At 45.6% G+C, this 21,235-nt stretch overlaps 1 protein-coding gene across 1 annotated transcript; it reads right to left on the reverse strand.

Moving 5' to 3' along the window:
• Positions 1–3,367: 3,367 nt before the first annotated feature.
• On the reverse strand, positions 3,368–15,364 carry LOC123054117 (PH, RCC1 and FYVE domains-containing protein 1). The gene is made up of 11 exons (XM_044477812.1): positions 14,855–15,364; positions 13,639–13,725; positions 13,451–13,540; positions 12,908–12,988; positions 12,579–12,773; positions 10,039–12,150; positions 9,495–9,641; positions 8,702–9,084; positions 6,858–6,915; positions 6,239–6,326; positions 3,368–5,805 (listed from the first exon to the last, which is right to left on the reverse strand). The coding sequence occupies exons 1-11, from the start codon at positions 14,921–14,923 to the stop codon at positions 3,572–3,574; spliced, it is 5,544 nt and encodes a 1,847-aa protein (XP_044333747.1). The 5' UTR covers positions 14,924–15,364; the 3' UTR covers positions 3,368–3,571.
• Between the last annotated feature and the right edge of the window lie 5,871 nt (positions 15,365–21,235).

Consider the following 21,235-nt stretch of genomic DNA (forward strand, 5'->3'; position numbering starts at 1 on the left):
GTTTGATCCCTAGTATCCACTATGTTCTGAGATTGATGTTGCTATGACTTTGCTATGCTTAATGCTTGTCACTAGGGCCCGAGTGCCATGATTTCAGATCTGAACCTATTATGTTTTCATGAATATATGTGAGTTCTTGATCCTATCTTGCAAGTCAATAATCACCTACTATGTGTTATGATCCGGCAACTCCGAAGTGACAATAATCGGGACCACTCCCGGTGATGACCGTAGTTTGAGGAGTTCATGTATTCACTATGTGTTAATGCTTTGGTCCGGTACTCTATTAAAAGGAGGCCTTAATATCCCTTAGTTTCTGTTAGGACCCCGCTGCCACGGGAGGGTAGGACAAAAGATGCCATGCAAGTTCTTTTCCATAAGCACGTATGACTATATTCGGAATACATGCCTACATTACATTGAAGAATTGGAGCTAGTTCTGTGTCACCCTATGTTATGATTGTTACATGATGAACCGCATCTGGCATAATTCTCCATCACCGATCCAATGCCTACGAGCTTTTCACATATTGTTTTCCGCTTATTTACTTTTCTATTGCTACTGTTACCACCACTACAAAACCCGAGAATATTACTTTTGCTACTGTTACCGTTAGTACCATGTTACTTTGCTACTAAATACTTTGCTGCAGATACTAAGTTATCCAGTTGTGGTTGAATTGACAACTCAACTGCTAATACTTGAGAATATTCTTTGGCTTCCCTTGTGTCGAATCGATAAATTTGGGTTGAATACTCTACCCTTGAAAACTGTTGCGATCCCCTATATTTGTGGGTTATCAGTCCTCCCCCCTGTTCTGTAACTAAAACATCAAGGTGATAACATGAATAACCGAGAATCTCAACTTTTATTGCGTTGTTCCAAAATAAGCCAATTCCACCACTCCTTCTCTGACTATCGACAACATAGGAATTATCATAGCCTATCGAGCTAGCCATAGCTTCTACCCTCCGACCATCTATATGTGTCTCAACGATACAAAGTAGGGTAGGGGTAAACTTCCTCGCGAATTTCGCGAAGGTCTTGAACTGCCGCAGGTTTACCCGCGCCACGGCAGTTCCAGCATAGCGCATTCATTGGGCTCGGTGGCGCTCCTCGATGGAGCCCGCCAAAGAAGTGACGATGTCGCCATGACCGACACCTTTCTCCAAATCCTCATCTGCTGCATCTATGTTTTTCTTGGCTCTCTTTGGGTCTTGCTTGCTACTCGAGCTCTGGGGTATAGACGGCGAAGAGGTTAGAGCTAACATCAACCCAGGACCAGACCTGTTTGCTTTGTTGTTCACCGAGTGCTTCATGTGTTGTGCCCTCTTTCTGTTGTTTTCAACATCGTCCATGACCGCATCAGTTTGAGAGCTCAAATTGTCTTTCCCATCATTACCATCATCCTGATCCGATCGGGGGTTTGCTCCGTGGCCACCACGGCCTCCCGCCGTCCTCCTCTTCTTCCACGGCCCCCTCCCGAACTTTGTCCTGTCCTCATCACCCACGAGGCCCTAAGATCCTTAAAGATCAACGCGGACGGAGGCTGTATACCATTACCATGCTCCTGGAATTGATGACCCAACATGCCACAGACTGCACACTAGTCCGGAAGTTTTTCATACCTAATCTTGTATATCTGGCGCTTCCCCTCTCTTATCATAGAAACTGCATTCTTCGGAGGCTTATCAACATTAATCCGGACCCAAACTCGATGGAAGTTGCCGACAAAGTCTTGCGATTGGGTTTCGGCGTAGATGACTTCGCCAACCTTTGCTGCTAAAGAAGGGATCAGATGAGCATACAGTGGAGGTACATCATGAATCTGTACCCAAATTTCTATAGTGTCAAGTTGCACTGTGGACGGCTTTGTCAATCCATCATACGGCTTGAGGATGACAGCATCTCCTCGGAAGTGCCAGGGGCCGTCCCTCGTTACTCTTTCCCAATCCCCCAAGCAGGAGAATTGCACAGTATAGAGATTATCCTCCAGGGGCTTGAACTGAACACCTTGGGCAAGATCCCACGTGGCTCTCATGTTTTTGAAGAACCAAAGCTGGCTGTATGTCTTGGGCGAGTGAACCCTAGCCAACGCTACCCACGTGGGAGACAGGGAAATCAGGTTCCCAATGGCACGGCGAAGGCGGAGACGGTCGCGGCCGTGCGTGGGTTGGACGCCAAATGCTTTGGCGGCGCTGGAAGGAAACGCGGCCCACTGTGTTGTGAAGGAGCATCGAAAGGGGCCTATGTGCTTTTGCTGGACTAGACATACTGCCACCACAGACCAGATTTGGGCCAATAATACATGGAAGCTTGTCTATTTGAAAGATAAATATACAAAAGTAAATTGAGTAAGACTTAAAATTTTGTTCCTCATGACCCGGTATTCCTAATACAAGAGCGTTTTCTACACTAGTGTAGTAGTGTCAAGCACACGTTTATATTATGGGACAGAGGGAGTAGTTTTCGAACTTCTCGTCTCAAAAGCAATAGAATTTCATATAGGTTTTGCTTCCAATGTTTTTCGGAAAGTAAGGTCTGGTGGCTTGCATTTCCGGAGCTGAAAAGAAAATCTAAAGCTATAGGTTTGCAACTGCAAATGTTATATTGTTTGGTTTGTAGTTTCTTTTAGGGTGCTTTTTTGTAAATCAAACTGGTCCACGTCAATGAAAAAACACGAAAAAGTTGTTCCTTCTGAGCCGTCAATCAAAAGCAGATCTGACTGTCATGAAGGCGACACACGCAGAAATCTCAGCTCGACATGGCAATGGGTACCCGCTACCCGCAATCTTGACGGGTAAAACCCCTATTAGGGTAAGGGTTTGGAAAAGTTAAATACCCATGGATCTGTAAATAAAAAAATGCACCAAACGGATAAGCCGGGTACAGGTACAGGAAGACAATACACATACTCGTGTACCCACCTACCCGTATATTACCACATCTAACATGTAGGTCCCCTAAAACCCTAGCCTAACAGCCACAACCCACACACAAAATACTCTCCCCTCACCCATCCATTGCCTCGTCACACTCATAGAACACAAACCCCATCTCCCCAACTCGTCTGGGCTGAAATGCTAAATATGCATGTTGAAATGTTGTGTTTTACATACTAAAATGCTGAAATTTATACATGGTAAAATGTGAATTGAAAGGTGAACGAGATTGGTAATTTTACCCACGGTTATTACGCGTGGCTGGCTATGGGTATGGGAACAATACAAAACCCGAGGTGCGGGCACAGGTATCGATTTAAGAGAAAAATATTGGGACGGATACGAGTTTGGGGGAGCATTACCCGCACGCCAACCGTACGGGTGCCATGTCGATTATCAGCCCAATGAATAGAAGCGCCCGTAGTTCAGGTAGACAGGTTGAAATTTTCTTTTCATGAACCCAAATCAAGCATTTTACACACATGAGTGCAAACTTGCATTGCACTTCTTACTCAACACATCTAAACAAAGAGCAAACTACAGGACAAAAGCAAACAAATAACGCGGCTTGTATATATGATCCAAACCAATGAAGCTGACAAACAAAAACAAGGGAAAGAAGGAAGGATCAGAGAGTGGTCTTGGACGCCCTCCTCACCAGCACAGCCCAGCACATGATCCTGTACACGAGGAAGAAGCCCAGCATGACACCCACATTGACCCACCTCATGCCCTCGTCGACCCCTCTCCCCCTCAGCACGTCGCCTCCGGTGCTCAAGCAAACGCCGTCACCGTTCATGGCGTCCCCTCCCACCCACGCCACGCACTTGTCCCTGGCGCCGCCCCCGTACTCGTTGATGAGCAGCAGGTCCAGCGGGTACCTGTACATGGACACGTAGTACATGAAGGCCCAGTACCTCGGGATGCTCTCCTTGGGTATGAAGTAGCCAGAGAAGAGGAAGAAGACGCCCAGGAAGATGCAGATGAGCGAGTTGCCGAGGATGAAGTCCGGGGACACGGCGCTGAGGAAGAGCACCAGGGAGCTGGCCATGAGCACGATGAGCCACACGGCGAGCACGAAGAACCCGAAGGCGGCCAGGGAGGCGCGGAGGCCCACCAGCCAGTACACGGGCGCCGAGAAGAGGACCGCCACGGCGAGCAGGCACGGCGCGAACACCAGCGCGTTGGCCACCACGTAGGAGGACAGGCGGTAGGCGCGGCGGGAGGCCTCGCGCATCAGCACGCGCCGCTCGTGGAGGAGGATGGGCAGCGCCTCCACGGTGGAGGAGAGGAGGAAGCTGAGGCTGAAGGCGAAGAGGCCCAGCCGGAGCGCCAGCCCGTCCGGGTCGGCGCGCACGCGGAAGAAGACGCTGCCGAGGCCCAGGCCGCCGACCACCGCCTGCGCCGCCCGCGCCGCGAAGAGCTGCTGCGTGCGGTACATGGTGCGCCAGCAGCGCACTGTCAGCGCCGCCACCTCCACGGCGCGGCTGCCGTACCCGTGCTCGGGCACCTGAAGGCTGCCGTTGGCGACGCCGGGGCTTTCCCTTTCCTCCTCGTACTGGTCGCTGTCCCTGAGCTCGGCGAACTTGGCGCGGTCCGCCTGGAGCTGCTCGGTGACCTCCATGGCCAGCTCCAGCGGGTTGAGCTGCGCGGGGATCTTGTGGCCCAGCCTCGCCAGCGCGTCCTCGAGCGACCTCAGCGAGCCGCAGTGCGCGACGGCGCCGCGGGAGAGCAGCAGCAGCGAGGAGATGTAGCCGAGCATGCGGTAGCTGGGCTGGTGGATGCTGAGCACCACCACCTGCCGCCGCGCGCGCGCCACCTCGTGCAGCAGCGCCAGCACGTCCACGGCCGACCGGCTGTCCAGCCCCGACGTGGGCTCGTCCAGCAGCAGCACCGGCGGGTCGTGCACCATGTCCACCGCGATGGACACCCGCTTGCGCTCGCCCCCGGACACCCCGCGGGACGGCGACATGGCCTCGCCACCGCCGCCGCCGACGTAGCTGTCGGCCACCTCCGACAGCCTTAGCTCCTGCATGAGCGCCTCCACCCGCTCGTGCCGCTCCCGCGCGGTCACGGAGGAGCCGAGCCTGAAGCGCGCGGCGAAGAGGATGGTCTCGCGGACGGTGAGCAGCGGCAGGAGGTTGTCGTCCTGCGTCACGAAGCCGCACGTCCGGCGCAGCTGCGCGCGGGAGGTGACGGCGTTGCCGTTGATGCACACGGTGGGCGCCTTGGCGATCTCCGAGCCGGTGCCGCGGCCGGACAGGATGCGGAGGAGCGTCGACTTGCCGGCGCCGCTGGGGCCCACGACGGCCAGGATGCTTGAGCTGGACGCGATGAAGGAGACGGAGTTGAGGAGCCCCTCGGCGGCGGGGGGCGGGGCCGCGGAGAAGGAGGGCAAGAACCTCGGGAGGAGGGTGGCGTTGGCGCGGCGCGGCGCTGGGCAGGAGAGGTTGGTGACGGCGAGGGTGTACTCCGGAGGGGAGGGCGGGTAGAAGGAGAAGGACGGCGACGCGGAGTCCTGCGGCGACGACGAGGACGCCGACGTGGAGAGGAGGAGCGCTGGGTCCAGCTCCGACGACAGGTCCTGATCCATGGCTGCGGGCGAGGCGAGCCGCGAGTGCGCGTGAGAGGGGTCGATGTGTGGATTGCGGAAGCAGTAGATGAGCGGGAAACAGCTTGAGAAACTACAAATAGCCTCGACAATCAGCAGCTCTCTTAAGGAAGCGGTACTACTAGAAATCGGTTTTCTTGAACGTGTTGTGCACTTTTGCACGCACGCCACGATTCGCCATGGGTTGAGATTGTTCGTAGCTAGCTGATGCGCTTCTAGAACAGAGGCAATGGTGTTCAGACCGATTGCAACTATAAATGTTAATTCTTGGTGGTACAAGGGGTTAAGATCTTCTAGTAGGTGATCGCCGGTCAAGGTGGACGCTAGGAATGGAAGGCAGAAGTGAGCAAAGAGTGACGGAAATGGTGTCTGTATGGGTGAGGGGGCGTTGCGACTTGTGAGCTACTGTGACCTAACTGAATGTTGGTGTCATTTGTGTTGTGTGCTGTGTCTTGGCGGTTGGACCTAACCGCGCGCGCTTAACCAAATCTAAATCGGCTCTTGTTTCTTGACGTGTGGTCGGGGCACATACTAGGAGACTTCTCTTCTTACTTGGACTCCTGGCTACACCCAGATTATGTTGTCGACGACAAGACACTCCGCAAAATCGCATAGCATCAGCGTATGCCAGCCATCGTCGGTAAAATGCAAGAGACGGGAAACATCGATCACGGCCAAACAAACCGTTCTCCATACCATGCCAGCTGAGGTGGACGAAACAAATGCACTCCTTTCCTCTCCACCGAGTTTTTTTCCCTAAGAATTTGGATAACTGGAAAGCACACCAGACATATGTGCAGTTTACAACAAAACTGGATGAAACAAAAAGCAGGCAGGCATGATGGTAGAAATTCAAAAATGACAAAAGGCACTCAGCACAATGAAAATAAAGCTTAACTCTTGCATGGCTAATTCGCATCTCAATCTACAATTAGCATCCGAAATGTTCTGCACCCGTTATCTCTGGCTCAGCTGTTGGACCTATATATTCGTGGATCAATGGAAAATTAGGAAGAACAAACTCTAAATTGGTGTGCTTGCTTATGCATTTACAGGGCAGATTAGCCGGCTGCCACGAACCATTTACATCACTTCTCCTTGAGCAATCTATTTTCCACACAAGAAAAAGGAGGAAGAGGGTGTAAAAGAAAATGCAAGCCCACATTTTCCAAACAGCAGCCCTCTTTCTTTCAGGCCCTAATTAACCTCGCAACCAAACACATGCTCTATGTCAGTGAGGTACATCACTATCAATACTGGCGACCGATTTGTCCACCACACGAACGTTATACAGCTCGTATACCCTTGCCCGGTTCTCTTGCCACCATTGCTCTGCTTGCGTCTCGCTGAAACGCTTCCGGCTGCACACAGAAATAGAAACGAGTGAAAAGCTGCAAAGATCAAACTCGAGAAACTACAATAAGCTTTTAAATAGCACAAAATCTCAACAGAACATTAGTTTCTACCCTAATTCTTAGAAGTGCAGCTGTACTTTTTGGCTATACATATAGAGCCCACACCAAAGTTGATTCCCTTTTTTACCAAAAATAGCAAAAGATGATTGGCACATGCAAGGAAAAAGCACCTGCAGTCCTGCCCATGCTGCACCACATGCATTACTATTTTGGTAGATCAATTCCACTTTTCGAAATTTGAAAATGCTACTATAACTTTTGGACCAATCATTGGAATTACGATCATTTTCACCATTGGGCCTTCGATCTCATATTGATATGTTTCGATGAGCTTTTCTCCAGAAGCAACTTTGGTGCTATTAGAAACAACTTCCAGTGCTACGGGAAGCTACTCTGTGTTGTTGCCTTGCATGACGCCAGTTAGAACAATGTTTGCCCTGAGATGGCTACCATGGCTACCAGGTAGCCTAGTGTTTTTCTCTAAGTTGTCTACCATGACCAGTGAATAACCTAACATTATGCTAAGTTGCCTACAGTAATTTTTAGTACGGTATAAGCAACTTAGATAGAGGGCAAGGCAACTTAGCAACATCGCCAACTTTTAACAGTGCTATATGCAACTAATTAGCAATGGTAGGCAATTCAGCATTACCGGAAAACCATGGTATGCAACTTTCACAGTGATGGAACATCACCGGAAGACAACTTCATAAACTGTGAACTGCTTGGTTTCCTAGATAGGCAACTCAGAAACCATGGTAGACAGCTTCTACAATACTGCATGCAGCTAATTAGTAGCGACAGGCAACTTTCACAAAACAGGAAGTTGCTTCTTATAGCACTAAAGCACTAAAGTTGCTTCCTATAGTAGCACTAAAATTGTTTCTAGGAAAAGTCTGTCAAAAGGTACCAATATGGGATCTAGTTTCGGAGAGCAACTCGCAAGGAAACTATGGGTGAAAACGGATCTTAATTCCACGCTTGGTTCAAATGTTACAGCTTTTTAAAATAACTGTATTGAAATTAATTGGACAGGTTTTATACATGGGGTGTGTGTGTGTGTTTGTGTGTGGAAAAATATCCACTGGAGGACCAGACATGTTTTCCTTTTTTGTCAGGCGGGGGCCGGTACTTTCATTTTAAGTGGTGTTTGCTCGCGCTGTTTGCTCACGGCTACTAATGAGCCAACGGCTGCCACCTAGACACGTCCTAGTTTCTAAGCGGTAGAGTCGACTTCACGAAATCATTGCAATTTTTCTTCGATCCTTCATGTCCAGCAGACAAAAAATGTGTACGAAAATCAGTCCTATAAAAATACAAATACAACTTCTCATATCTAGAATTAGTTACTCCCTCTGTTCACTTTTGTAAGTCGTTTAGGACAGCTGAAATTGAACTGTTTTAGGTGCTGTCTTAAATGTCTAAAACGTCTTACAAAAGTGAACGGAGGGAGTATATAATTAATCTGTGAATAACTTCATAATTAAACAGGTTGTCATATAGCTACGCCTACACAGAACAACAATTTGTTCCAAATAACTAAAGAATCTTATACGATAGACCAGAAAAAAGGTCAGTTGCTATACTACCTCACATCAAATTAACAAAGTGCTGAACATTGTCTGACAGTCTACACTAATCAAATGTATAAATAATGTGCCCATAAACATCCAATAGACAAGTCCTTCAGCTGATTTATAGTTGCATTTTGAATGGGAATGAAGGAATTTACCTGAACCGTACCCTCCTAAGATCTCTAGCCCCTCCAGGTAGGGCAGTAAGGGTGATGTAGACCCCTGGTTCATCTTGCTCTACCCATTCAGACTCAGGCTTAGAGTCTGAATCGGGCTGTTTGGTTCCATTCTTGCCAACTTCCAGGTGAGTCTTATTTCTAACTGAACTTGGTCCATTAGAAACAATCAACCCATTAGACCCGTTCAAATATGGCTCTCCTGAATTTCTTGGGCTACCTAAATTCTCAGTTGCCATTGATACGTCATTAACAGGCACTCCAGAAAGTGGTGGCAGTCTACTGTGCTTAACTGCCCCTGCCCCTGCCCCTGCCCCTGCTCCTGCTCCTGCTCCTTCAGGTAGCTTCTCTGCCATACCCTTCAACTATGGTAGAAAAAATAATTGTTCGCATGTTAGACTGTATCATCATTCAAGTTTTAAAATCATCATGTCCTGTTGTTGTTTGTTAATAGAAAACATCCCCAAACCACTTATTTTGTCTGCGCCCTTTGCAACTCCACTAAAGTAGTATGGTTGCCTTATTTAGTTCCATAGTACATGAACATCATTTAGATAAGTCACAGGCTCAAAACCCAGAAGAGTTATGAGGTGCTTGGATCCGTCAAAGGAAGCAAACTGCCTTTGACCAATCTACAGATTTCTTGGTTTTTAGCCATTCAATTTCATCAGATTTGGTGGGAAAATGTACTTGTATTGTTATTTTTTGGTTGTTTGTACAGTAGGTTCTGGCTGTAATATAAGAAAACAACATCCTCACAGATAAGGAATCTTACTTGTGCAGTGAGCGACTTGATTACTTCTTTTGCAGCTTTGCACTTCGCAGTTTCCTCCCCTGCAATGGAAATAGCTTCCTTTAACTGTTTAGTTGTTCTCTCCAATTCAACTTCCAGTAGATGGGACTTCCGGGTAAGATTTTCCACCTGAAACATTGAACTTGATTAGAACCTCCAGAAGTAAACAAATTCTCACAAGTTACTGTCATATATAATGGTCTATCAGTCTACAAAGAAAACTACTGTGATAATAATGGCAGTTCCATGAATATCTTTCTACCTTGCTCCTGTGACTGGACACTGAGCCAGTCATAAAAGAAAGAGAGCAGAAGGAAAAACAGTAGCGTGTACAAACTTCTTTACTGTCATGTGAGTTTATGCCAGATATTTTGAGTTTCCATTTAGGAGTTGATGGTTTCGTATGACTGCTTCATCGAGTTACAGTTGGAGAATGATAACCAATAATGCATAGAATCATACTACTTACTTATATGGACAAAAGTTAGAAATACCGATTGAATAGAGAGAACATCAAGATCTGTACCTGCGATCTCAAATGTATAACCTCTTGGCTTACACTATCCTTTATTGGCTTTGCACCATCTACAACAACTCTAGGAGATGTTAGACCACCCAAGGTAGGTGTTGGAGTTGTAGATCGAGGAGGGCTTGTTCTTCTTGAGACAGGTGACGTTGCCCTAGAAGCAATTCTTGATCCAGGAACCGACGCTGAGAAAAATTTCTTTGATGAGCCAAAAGATTTAGAAATGTTGAGCCCGCTCCAGTGAGAGCTGCCATTTGGAATAGGGGAAACACGGCTGCTATTAAATTCAAACTTCTTATTTTTCTTTGAATATCTGCTATCCATGTTCTTGAAGGATTCCATTGATGACAATCTAGACAATTGGACATTTGATCTTGTCTCCAAATCATCATTGATAGAATCATTGAACCCTTGTAAGATAGCTCCGCGCTTTGCTGAAGAATACCTATCTGTCTCAGGTCCCTTATTAAGTTTACCGTAGCAGCTATCACAGACACGGTAAGGCTTGTTTGGGTTTGGTGCTAATGAAGCCTTCAGAGATTTCTTACTGCTGCAGGAATGACAAAATACAAGAGCACAGTTGTAGCAATTATGCCGTTTTCTCCTCAAGTTAAACGGCAAGCGACATCCAGAACACATGGACTGATCAACTCCAGACACCCACTTGTGAATGCATATTGCTGCAGTGAAGTTAATTCCACAAACAACACTCCTGACTTGCTTATCTTTCAGAGCTTCAACTAGTGTAGGAGAATTCCTATCATCAGTATCACCATGTCCTAACCGGCCATTAGCACCTTTACCCCATGTATACACCTCTGTCCTGGAAGTCAAAACAGCAACATGATAAGCGCCACATGAAATCTCCTCCACAAAGTTTTTATGTAGCTTTCCTTCAACACGCGCAGGAACCATGCCATCTGCTTGTGGATTTCCAAGCTGACCATAGACAGAACTTCCCATTGTGTACACATGCCCTGAGGTTGTTAGTGCCACCGTGAAACAATGACCACAAGCTACTTGGCAAAAGTTAGGCTCAACCAAAGAAGCCACGCATGTTGGGACAAGTCTTGTTTCTTTGTCACCATGTCCCAAACGACCTTTATCACCATCACCCCATGTAAATATCTTGCCAGAAGAACAATTGCTGGAACTTGAATTCCCAACCATAACTTCAACAACGGCGGCTGTGTGCCACACACCACAAGCTGCGCGAACAGTCCGTAGCCCTTTCAGGGATTCCACCTCCCTTGGTACCGAAATACTCTGACGATCTCCATGACCTAGAACTCCAAAAGAGCCATCTCCAAATGTGAATAGCTGACCTGCAGATGTTACTACAGCCGTGTGCCAAGGGCCACATGAAATAGACGAAACATGTATGCCTTCTAATGGTCCATTGAGCCTTTTGGGCATCCAATGACTGACTTCATTCCCATGACCTGAAAGTCCAAAATTAAAGGTGCCATTTCCCCATGTGTACAAATCTCCAGAGAGCGTGACTGCGCAAGTATGGTACTCACCACATGCTACTAGCTCAATGTTCATATGAGCAAGAGCATCGATAAGTTTTGGCTGGGGCACGTCACAGTCCACACCATGACCAAGACGCCCACCTGACTCCTCACCCCAAGAGTAGACCTCTCCCTGCTTAGTGACAAGTGTAGCATGCCTTCCTCCACATGAAATGTTCTGCACATCAAGCCTTCCAGCAAACTCCAATGGCTTCGGTACAAGACAATCCATCTTTGCACCCGAGGAACTTCCAACCCTTGAATTGCCACCACCAAGAATTCCCTCTCCAGTTCCCTCTCCCCAAATGAAAACATCACCTAGAGCATCACCATCATCATGACCAGAACCATGACTTGATGAACTGACAGCACTTGATAAACTAACTCGGAAAGCATCCATTGAGATGCCCCTCGAGTTCCCATTTGTGTTATCTGAGTGCCCAGAAGACACAGAGTGAACTGATCCAACATTAGAATCCGATGGGAAGAAGGGTCTAGGTGGGGCTGCATATGATACAATGTCAGAGAAGGCCTTGTCCAAGCCAACCTTTGGTGGACTCCCATATGGACTCCGGAGTCGATAATTTTCGCTGCCATCCTGTTGCAGTTCAATTGTTAAAGATTGTTTTCTATAATAATTGATGTAGACAGCAGAAATAAAATGGGAATAGCATGATCTGCCATGCTTGAACACGGATATTATTTCATATATTTTGACTTCATGAAGGAAAAAATACTTTTATTTATTTTTATTTTGCTGCCACAAACCAGTATGTGATATAGAATGTACAGACCATAAAATACAACATGGGTATCATGGTTGCCAACTCAAGTTTGGTGGCCGTTCAAATCTCAAGCCAGAGGTTTCTCAGAAAAAGAGTCTTAAGCCAGTAGCATCAAACACAAAAATGGAAAAGATCAAAGTACATGAAGGAGGAAGAGTTTGGGTTGATCAGTGCAGCCTGACCGGCACACAACAAGAGAGTGTTGAGAAGATGGATGAGCTGGGTGGATGGCGGAAAATACCTTGTGGACACTATCATTGCTACTGAAAGGAGAACTCAAGGGAGAGCTCCTTCTCGTGTAAGTTCTTGGACTAGTTGTACCAGAGGAAAGCATATCACTTCTTGATTCTGTTCTCCATTTTCTTTGGTGACTACGTGATATCAGTGTTTTTAGCCCAGCAAACCACACTTCAGCTTCATCTTTATCTTTGCATATCTGTTTTTCATGACAAAACCAAATTACCAAATTGATTAGCTGGTGATATAGACTAACAAATGAATTTAGCATGCAACAAAGTTGGCAAACAAGCGAACATGTTACATCACACATGAATGACTGGAATGACTTACAATGTCCAATGATCTATCATGGGATATGAGAGAAAATGACTGGCATTCCTTCTCAGGTCGTGGATACCTCTGAAAAATCGCCTGTATCACAAAAAAAGTACTATATCAGGACAGCTTTGCAGCAATTCCGAATAGTAGAACCTCCTCGCTAAATATCTGAGTGCAGAAGATGATCTCGTAAGTGGACTTTGAGAAGTTTATTCAACTTAATTTTTGCAGGAAAGAATGATGTTATCTCTTCTTGCCATAAAGTTTTATCAATGTTGGATCATAAATGCTTTGTATCTATAGGAACTTCTTGTGAATTAGTGGAATCGAGCACAGTGAAAATAAATTAGCAGCAAGCTCTCTCTAAAACGAAGAAGAATCACATCATGGTAAAAGCTGAAGAAAGCCCCATGGAATATTCAGGAGCTAGCACCAGGAGTAAACGAGCAAAATGAAATATAGTTGCTTCAGCCAATATTATGAATCGTAACAGTAGAGCATGATATCCATCAAATCTGTCTCCCAAATTTGGGTTTTGTTGAAATAGCAACTCACAGTTCGCTGTCCAGGAATTATTCTAGACACATGACTCAATCTTAGTTGCTTCTCCTCTTTCCCTGAGAACCAAATCAATATAGATTCATCCTGGAGAAGCAAAAAGAGTGTCAAAGATATTCATAAATGAGATGGGGCAAACATAAAGGACTTGAAAATTCTGTGATGGAGCAAATTAATAAGCTCACATTGGAAAGCCTGAAGGGACAAAATTTTGGCTTCCCTCTACGTCCATACTTCAGCAGGTATGCTCCTTTCTTGAGAGCAGTGATGGCCTGCGGTAACAATGGGAACAAGGTTGTATCAAGCATCAGTAACTAGCGTCTAAAAATACTATCCTGCCAAATAGTGGTAATTTTATAGTATGTAAAGGAGAAGCCTTAAAACACCATTGAACAATCAAACGCGTTCAAATGTGCCCATTGACGTTTTCAATTTTAACTGGCATTTCAAGCGGTGCCATATAACGTAGAAACGGAAAAGGAACAACAAATTATGGGACTGCAATATAAATCAATAAAGATCGAGAGAGGATCAGACTAGTATTCAAACTTCTCGATACACAATAGAACAGATAAACAATGAACATGGAAGGATGTGCCAAGATGTCATTTTATCAATATATGCCACATGAACCAACAATTCCCACAAGAGATATGTGCTTTCAGTTGGTGAAAAAGCACAAAATGCCATAGGGGAAATTTGGCTTCACTCGACTATGCATGAGCGTGTGCGTGTTTGGTATATCGTAGGGTCAGAACAGCTGCATTTCGTATCCGTATTCTTCACTATGTCAGGCATATGGTCGGAGAATAAAGCAATCTCGATAAAGGGGCAAGGAATTTTACTAACCCCATCACGGGGCAATTATCTGTCAGAAATAAGCACATGCAGTACTGATCCAACTCATCGTTGCCCAACCTCTGAAAGGAAACTCACGTAAGAGAGCTCAATACTTTGAGCACAACATAAATGAAGACACAAAAAAAAAGTGAGGTGCAATTCTAAGTTCTAACATATTCCCTGTTGGATCAAAAGAGCTGCATATGAGCCAATTCGATGAGAAGCGTAGCAACTAGTAGCAAACAACCTAACAACCAGCTGCCAAAAAAGTGGTCACTGGCAAATCAATATCCCTTGGGACATCTGCAACCCAAGACGCCAAAAGTTACAGCTCTTAACTGTAGCACAGCTGAATCTCCATACTTAGTTCCCCGAATTACGGGCCGTTCAATCTCCGGGGACAGCTGCGGCCACCGGCGATGCAGAATTGAGCACCACAGACGCGAGCACACAAACACACGGACAACACAAATGCATCTACATCCAACTATCCGGGTCTCCCGACCGCGCGAGAAGCGGGAATTCCGCAGCGATTCGAGCGGGGGGGTCGGGGCCGCTCACCTGCTCGATGTCGCGCTCCACGGGCCCGGCCCTGCCGCCGCCGAGATCCGACGAGGCGTCCGACATCATCGGCGTCAGCCCACGGCCCTCCTCATCGCGCCCCGCCCCCCGGAGACTCGACGCCCACGGCCTGCCTACAGCGGCCCGCGCCAATGGGACCTCGGCTGGTGCACGCCCGAAGAAGCCGGAGCCGGCGGCCGCCCGGCGGCGAGGGTAGGCGGGATCCAGGCGCGGGGAGCGCGGGGAGGGGTTTGGGAGGGGAGGAGGCGGCTGGCGAGCTGGGGAGAGAGATCGAGCGGAAGTGGGGGAGGGCGAGGAATGGAGAGAGGGGGGAGGAAGGAGGGCGGAGGGGTGGTGCGGGAGGAGGAGGGCGGAGGCGTTGGTTTTTTTTGTTTTCCTTCTTCACTTTTCTCGCGGAGGCCTTTTTCCCCGGAGCTGCTGGTGCTAGGTTTGTTACGCGTGCGGCTCTGCCCCCTGCGCTCTGCGCTGTGATTGCTCGCTCGCTAGCTGGGGCTGGGTTGTTGTGCGGCGCTGCACTGCCTGCCTTTTAGGTTGAGGCCGCGGCGGCCGTCTGCACTGTGCTGGCTAGGCTACGGTGGTGGTGGTGGTACCGTGGTACGCGGGTACGGGCGGGGGGAGGTGGCGATGGGGCAGTGGTGGCACGGTGATTGGACGCCGTGGGGTTGAAATCCGTTGGCTGTGGGACGCACGAGGACACTGACACACTGCGAGGGGAATCTGTTGGTGATTTTGCGGTGGATGTGCTTGATTCTCTGCGGCTGGCCGTCGACGTGGTTATTTACCCTACCGACGGGAAAACTCAGAAATAACCAACGCACGTAATCTTTTTAGAAACATGTGGTGCGACCAAGATAAGCATACCACCAAGCGCACACTTAGAGCATCTACACCCGGGGTCTCAAATCTTATACACCCGCGCGGACGGCCGAATCTTATACACACACTTTGTTATTCTTAATATTCCTGAGGACGACAGTATGTCGATCATTATTGGTATACCCTTTTTGAATACTGCAGGAACTGTTATTGATTGCAACAAAGGCAATGTCACGTTTCATGTTGTTAATGGTAATGAGCATACGGTACACTTTTCAAAGAAACAACCTCAAGTTCATAATATTAATTCTATTGGAAAAATTTCAACTATTACTATCGGAGGTTTTGAATTCCCTCTTTCTACTGTCAAAAAGAAATAGGACATTCTTATTGTTGGGGGCATGCATATCCTCGTTGAGGTAACCTAGTGTTATTCGAAAGTTCTTCGGTTTCATGTCATTAGAAAAAAGTTTGTTAATAAGACTTGATCAACCTTGTTAGTGGATTTCCTTTTGACGAGCATGAGATGGTGTGACACAATCTGATGATGAACATGAACCTAGTGATAATGTTAATGATGATGTTCATGTTGATGCTCAACCTAGTAATGATAATGATGTGGAGGTAGAACGTGATATTGATCTTGATAACCCATAATCAAAAAATCAACGTTATGATAAGAGAGACTTTGTTGCTAGGAAACATGGTAAAGAAAGAGAACCATTGGTTCATAAACCCATGCCCTTTCCTCCTAACCCATCAAAGAAAAAGGATGATGAGGATTTTGAGCGCTTTGCTGAAATGCTTAGACATGTCTTTTTGCGTATGCGTTTGACTGATATTCTGGAAATGTCTCCTTGTGCAAAGTACATGAAAGATATTGTTACAAATAAAAGAAAGATACCGAAAGCTGAAATTTCCATCATGTACACTTTTAAGGGTGGAATACCTAAGAAACTAGGAGATCCAAAAATACCAACTATACCATGCTCCATTAAAAGAAACTATGTTAAAACTGCTTTATGTGATTTGAGAGCCGGTGTTAGTGTTATGCATTTCTCTTTATATCGTAGACTTGAATTGAATAAGTTGACACCTACTGAAATCTCTTTGCAAATGACCGATAAATCAACTGTTATACCCATCGGTATTTGTGAAGATGTGCCTGCTGTGGTTGCAAACGTTACTATCTTAACGGACTTTGTTATTCTTGATATTTCCGAGGACGACAGTATGTCCTTGGTAGACCCTTTTTGAATACTGCACGGGCTGTTATTGATTGCAACAAAGACAATGTCACCTTTCATGTTAATGGTAATAAGCATACGATACACTTTCCAAAGAAACAACCACAAGTTCATAGTATCAATTCTATTGGAAAATTTTCAACTATTACTATCGGAGGTTTTGAATTCCCTCTTCCTACTGTCAAAAAGAAATATGACATTCTTATTGTTGGGCACATGCATATCCCCGTTGAGGTAACCTAGTGTTATTCGAAAGTTCTCCGGTTTCATGTCATTCGAAAGAAGTTTGTTAATAAGACTTGATCACCCTTGTTAATGGATTCCTTTTGATGAGCATCAGATGGATGAATCTAGAAAGCACAACTTTCTGTACCTACTTTTTACTTTCTGTTATTTAGATTAAATAAAGCAAAAATAGTATTATCCATCTGTTTTCTGAATTACCCGTGCAATAAAAAATGTCCCGAAAATAGAAGTTCTTCAAATGCCCTGAAAATTTAGTATGACTTTTTATCGAATATTTTATGATTTCTGGCAATGGGAATGCACCAGGGGGCTGCAGCAGTGGACCACAAGGGTGGAGGGCGCGCCCCCTGCCTTATGGGTCCCACATAGGTCCCCCTCACTTATTCCAGCACCCATCCACTTCGTCTTCCTCCAGAAAAAATCATCATGTTGCTCAAACTCGTGTTCTTGCTCATCTTGCTGCCATTTTTTGATCTCCTTGTGCAAAGCTCCATTTGCAAAACTATTTTGGGGGATTGTTCTTCGGTATGTGACTCCTCCAATGGTCCAATTAGTTTTTGTTCTAGTGCCTTATTTATTGCAAATTTTTGTTGTTATGGTGACCTTGTTCTTAAGCTTGCATGTCAAATTTATATGGTCCAAAGTAGTTTTGATGCATGATATAGCCTCTAGGAACCTGTAGGAGTAGTTGCTATTAATCTTGTTGAGTTTGGTTCACTTTTATTTTGAATCACTAAAAAATTCAGAAATTTTCAGAGGGAGAAAATGATGAGGAGATTGTTGAGAGGCTCTTCGAGCTGGGGTTCGAAGGAAAATGAAATGAGGAGAAGAAGAAGCCCAAGTACAAGCTTTTTCGCACCGCGGAGGTTCGGCCATGTGAATGGCCAAGTGATGCATTCTTGGAAGCGACTGGAATTGATGACGATTTCTATTATTTGGCTGGGAATGCAGGCATCATCGACTTCCTCCATGATATGTGTGAACAATACCTCCTACTCACCAATCCCTTTGTGCAGAATTTTCACTTTCATGCTAGGACACCCACGATAGAGTTTTATTTATATGATGAGCATAAGGAGATGACGCTTTATGACTTTTGTGAGGTTTGCAAATTACCTTATGAGGGCAGCATCAATGAACCACGTCCTAGAGATGTGGAAGATTTTATTGATGAAGTTACCGTAGGGGAAAGGAGAAAGGTGTCGGAAGCGAGAGTGGCTAGTTTACGTTTTCCTGTTTTACGGTATTACTCATTATTTGCTGGGAGATGTTTAATTGGTCGTGGAGAGAGTGGAGGCCTTAGTGCCCCTGACCTCGCTATTTTGCGTCATGCTTTACTTCATGATAGAACTTTTAGTTTGGGCACTATGGTTACTCGATGGTTGAGTTTAAACCGTTCAAAGGGTCCTATCTTTGGAGGTATCTTTGCCTCCCGCCTTGCTAAACGCTTCGAGATACCCATTAGGCACGATGAGAGAGAGAGGAGAAGCTGCTACCCACTATATACTTAGATTATGACAGTATGGTAGCACATGATTTTATTAGTAATGATAAGGACAAGAGACTCATCTATAACCTGGTATTTAGCGAGAAGACTTGTCAGATTATTACTTTGTCTGCACCTTCTTTGTTCGACATTCATTCAGGCAGGTACCTTGATACGTCCATTTCGCATCATGTTTTCTTACTGTTATTCATAATGTTTTTATCCATAATAATACTTTTTGGAGTAATTATAATGCCTTCTCTCTCATAATTTGCAAGGAACACACCAAGAGGGAGAATTCCGGCAGCTGGAAATCTGGACTTGGAAAAGCTACGTCAGGCCACCTATTCTACGCAACTCCAAATGAGCTAAAACTTCACGAAGATTTTTTATGGATTATTTAAGAAATACTGGAGCCAATAAACACCAGAGGGGGCCACTAGGTGGGCACAACCCACCTGGGCGCGCCCTGGTGGGTTGTGGCCTCATCGGCCCACCTCCGGTGTCCATCTTCTGGTATATAAGTCATTTTGACCTAGAAAAAATAAGGAGAGGACTTTCGGGACGAAGTGCCGCCGCCTCGAGGCGGAACTTGGGCAGGAGCACGTTTGCCCTCCAGCGGAGCGATTCCACCGGGGGAACTTCCCTCCCGGAGGGGGAAATCATCGTCATCATCATCACCAACAACTCTCCCATCTTGGGAAGGCAATCTCCATCAACATCTTCAACGACATCATCTCCTCTCAAACCCTAGTTCATCTCTTGTGTTCAATCTTGTTACCGGAACTATAGATTGGTGCCTATGGGTGACTAGTAGTGTTGATTACATCTTGTAGTTGATTACTATATGGTGTATTTGGTGGAAGATTATACGTTCAGATCCATTATGCTATTCAATACTCCTCTGATCATGAACATGTTTATCATTTGTGAGTAGTTACTTTTGTTCTTGAGGTCACGGGACAAATCATGTTGCAAGTAATCATGTGAACTTGATATGTGTTTGATATTTTGATAGTATGTATGTTGTTATTCCCTAAGTGGTGTCATGTGAACGTCGACTACATGACACTTCACCATATTTGGGCCTAAGGGAATGCATTGTGGAGTAGCAATTAGATGGTGGGTTGCGAGAGTGACACAAGCTTAAACCCCAGTTTATGCACTATTTCGTAAGGGACCGATTGGATCCAAAAGTTTAATGCTATGGTTAGAATTTATTCTTAATACTTTTCTCGTAGTTGCGGATGCTTGCGGGAGGGTTAATCATAAGTAAGGAGGTTTGTTCAAGTAAGAACATCACCTAAGTACCGGTCCACCCACATATCAAATTATCAAAGTAGTGAACACAAATCAAACCAACATGATGAAAGTAACTAGATGAAATTCCCGTGTACCCTCAAGAATGCTTTGCTTATCATAAGAGACCGTTTTGTCCTGTCCTTTGCCTCAAAAGGATTGGGATACCTTGCTGCACTTTTGTTACTATTATCGTTACTTGCTTGTTACAAATTATCTTGCTATCAAACCACTCCGCTACTTACAATTTTAGCACTTGCAGACAATACCTTACCGGAAACTACTTGTCATTTCCTTCTGCTCCTTGTTGGATTCGACACTCTTACTTATAGAAAAGAGCTAAAATTGATCCCCTATACTTGTGGGTCATCAAGGCTATTTTCTGGCGCCGTTGCCGGGGAGTGAAGCGCCTTTGGTAAGGAAACATTTATATAGTGTGCTGAAATTTATTGTCACTTGTTACTATGGAAAACAATCCTGTGAGGGGTTTGTTCGGGGTATCTTCACCTCGTACGGAACCATAATTAGCAACCCCTCAACCTACTGCACCTACTGAAAATATTGAATATGAAATTCCTTCGGGTATGATAGAACAACTGCTAGCTAATCCTTATGCAGGATATGGAACCGAACAGCCTGATATGCACTTGATATATGTGGAACAAATTTGTGGATTGTTTAAGCTTGCAGGTTTACCCAGGGATGAAGTGATGAAAAAGGTTTTCCCTTTATCTTTGAAGGGAAAAGCATTGGCATGGTATAAGCTATGTGATGATATTGGATCATGGAATTGGAATCGTTTGAAATTGGAGTTCCATCAAAAAAATTATCCTATGCATCTAGTTCATCGTGATCGGAATTATATATATAATTTTTGTCCTCGTGAAGGAGAAAGTATCGCTCTAGCTTGGGGGAGGCTTAAGTCAATGTTATATTCGTGCCCCAATCATGAGCTCTCAAGTGAAATTATTATCCAGAATTTTTATGCTATGCTTGATACTTCTTGTGCTGGTTCATTTATGAAGAAGACAATTGAATTTTGATGGGATATTTTGGAAAGAATTACACGCAACTTTGAAGATTGGGAACTCGACGAAGGTAAAGAGTCAGGTATTAAACTTAAGTATGATTGTGTTAAATCTTTTTATGGATACCAATGCTTTTCAAAAGTAGCACTAAATATGGACTTGACTTTGAGATAGTAGCCTCCTTTTGTGAATTATTTGCTACTCATGTTGAACTCCCTAAGGAGAAGTGGTTTAAATA

The sequence above is a fragment of the Triticum aestivum genome, chromosome 1A, assembly GCF_018294505.1.
Source record: "Triticum aestivum cultivar Chinese Spring chromosome 1A, IWGSC CS RefSeq v2.1, whole genome shotgun sequence".
NCBI classification, from domain to species: domain Eukaryota; kingdom Viridiplantae; phylum Streptophyta; class Magnoliopsida; order Poales; family Poaceae; genus Triticum; species Triticum aestivum.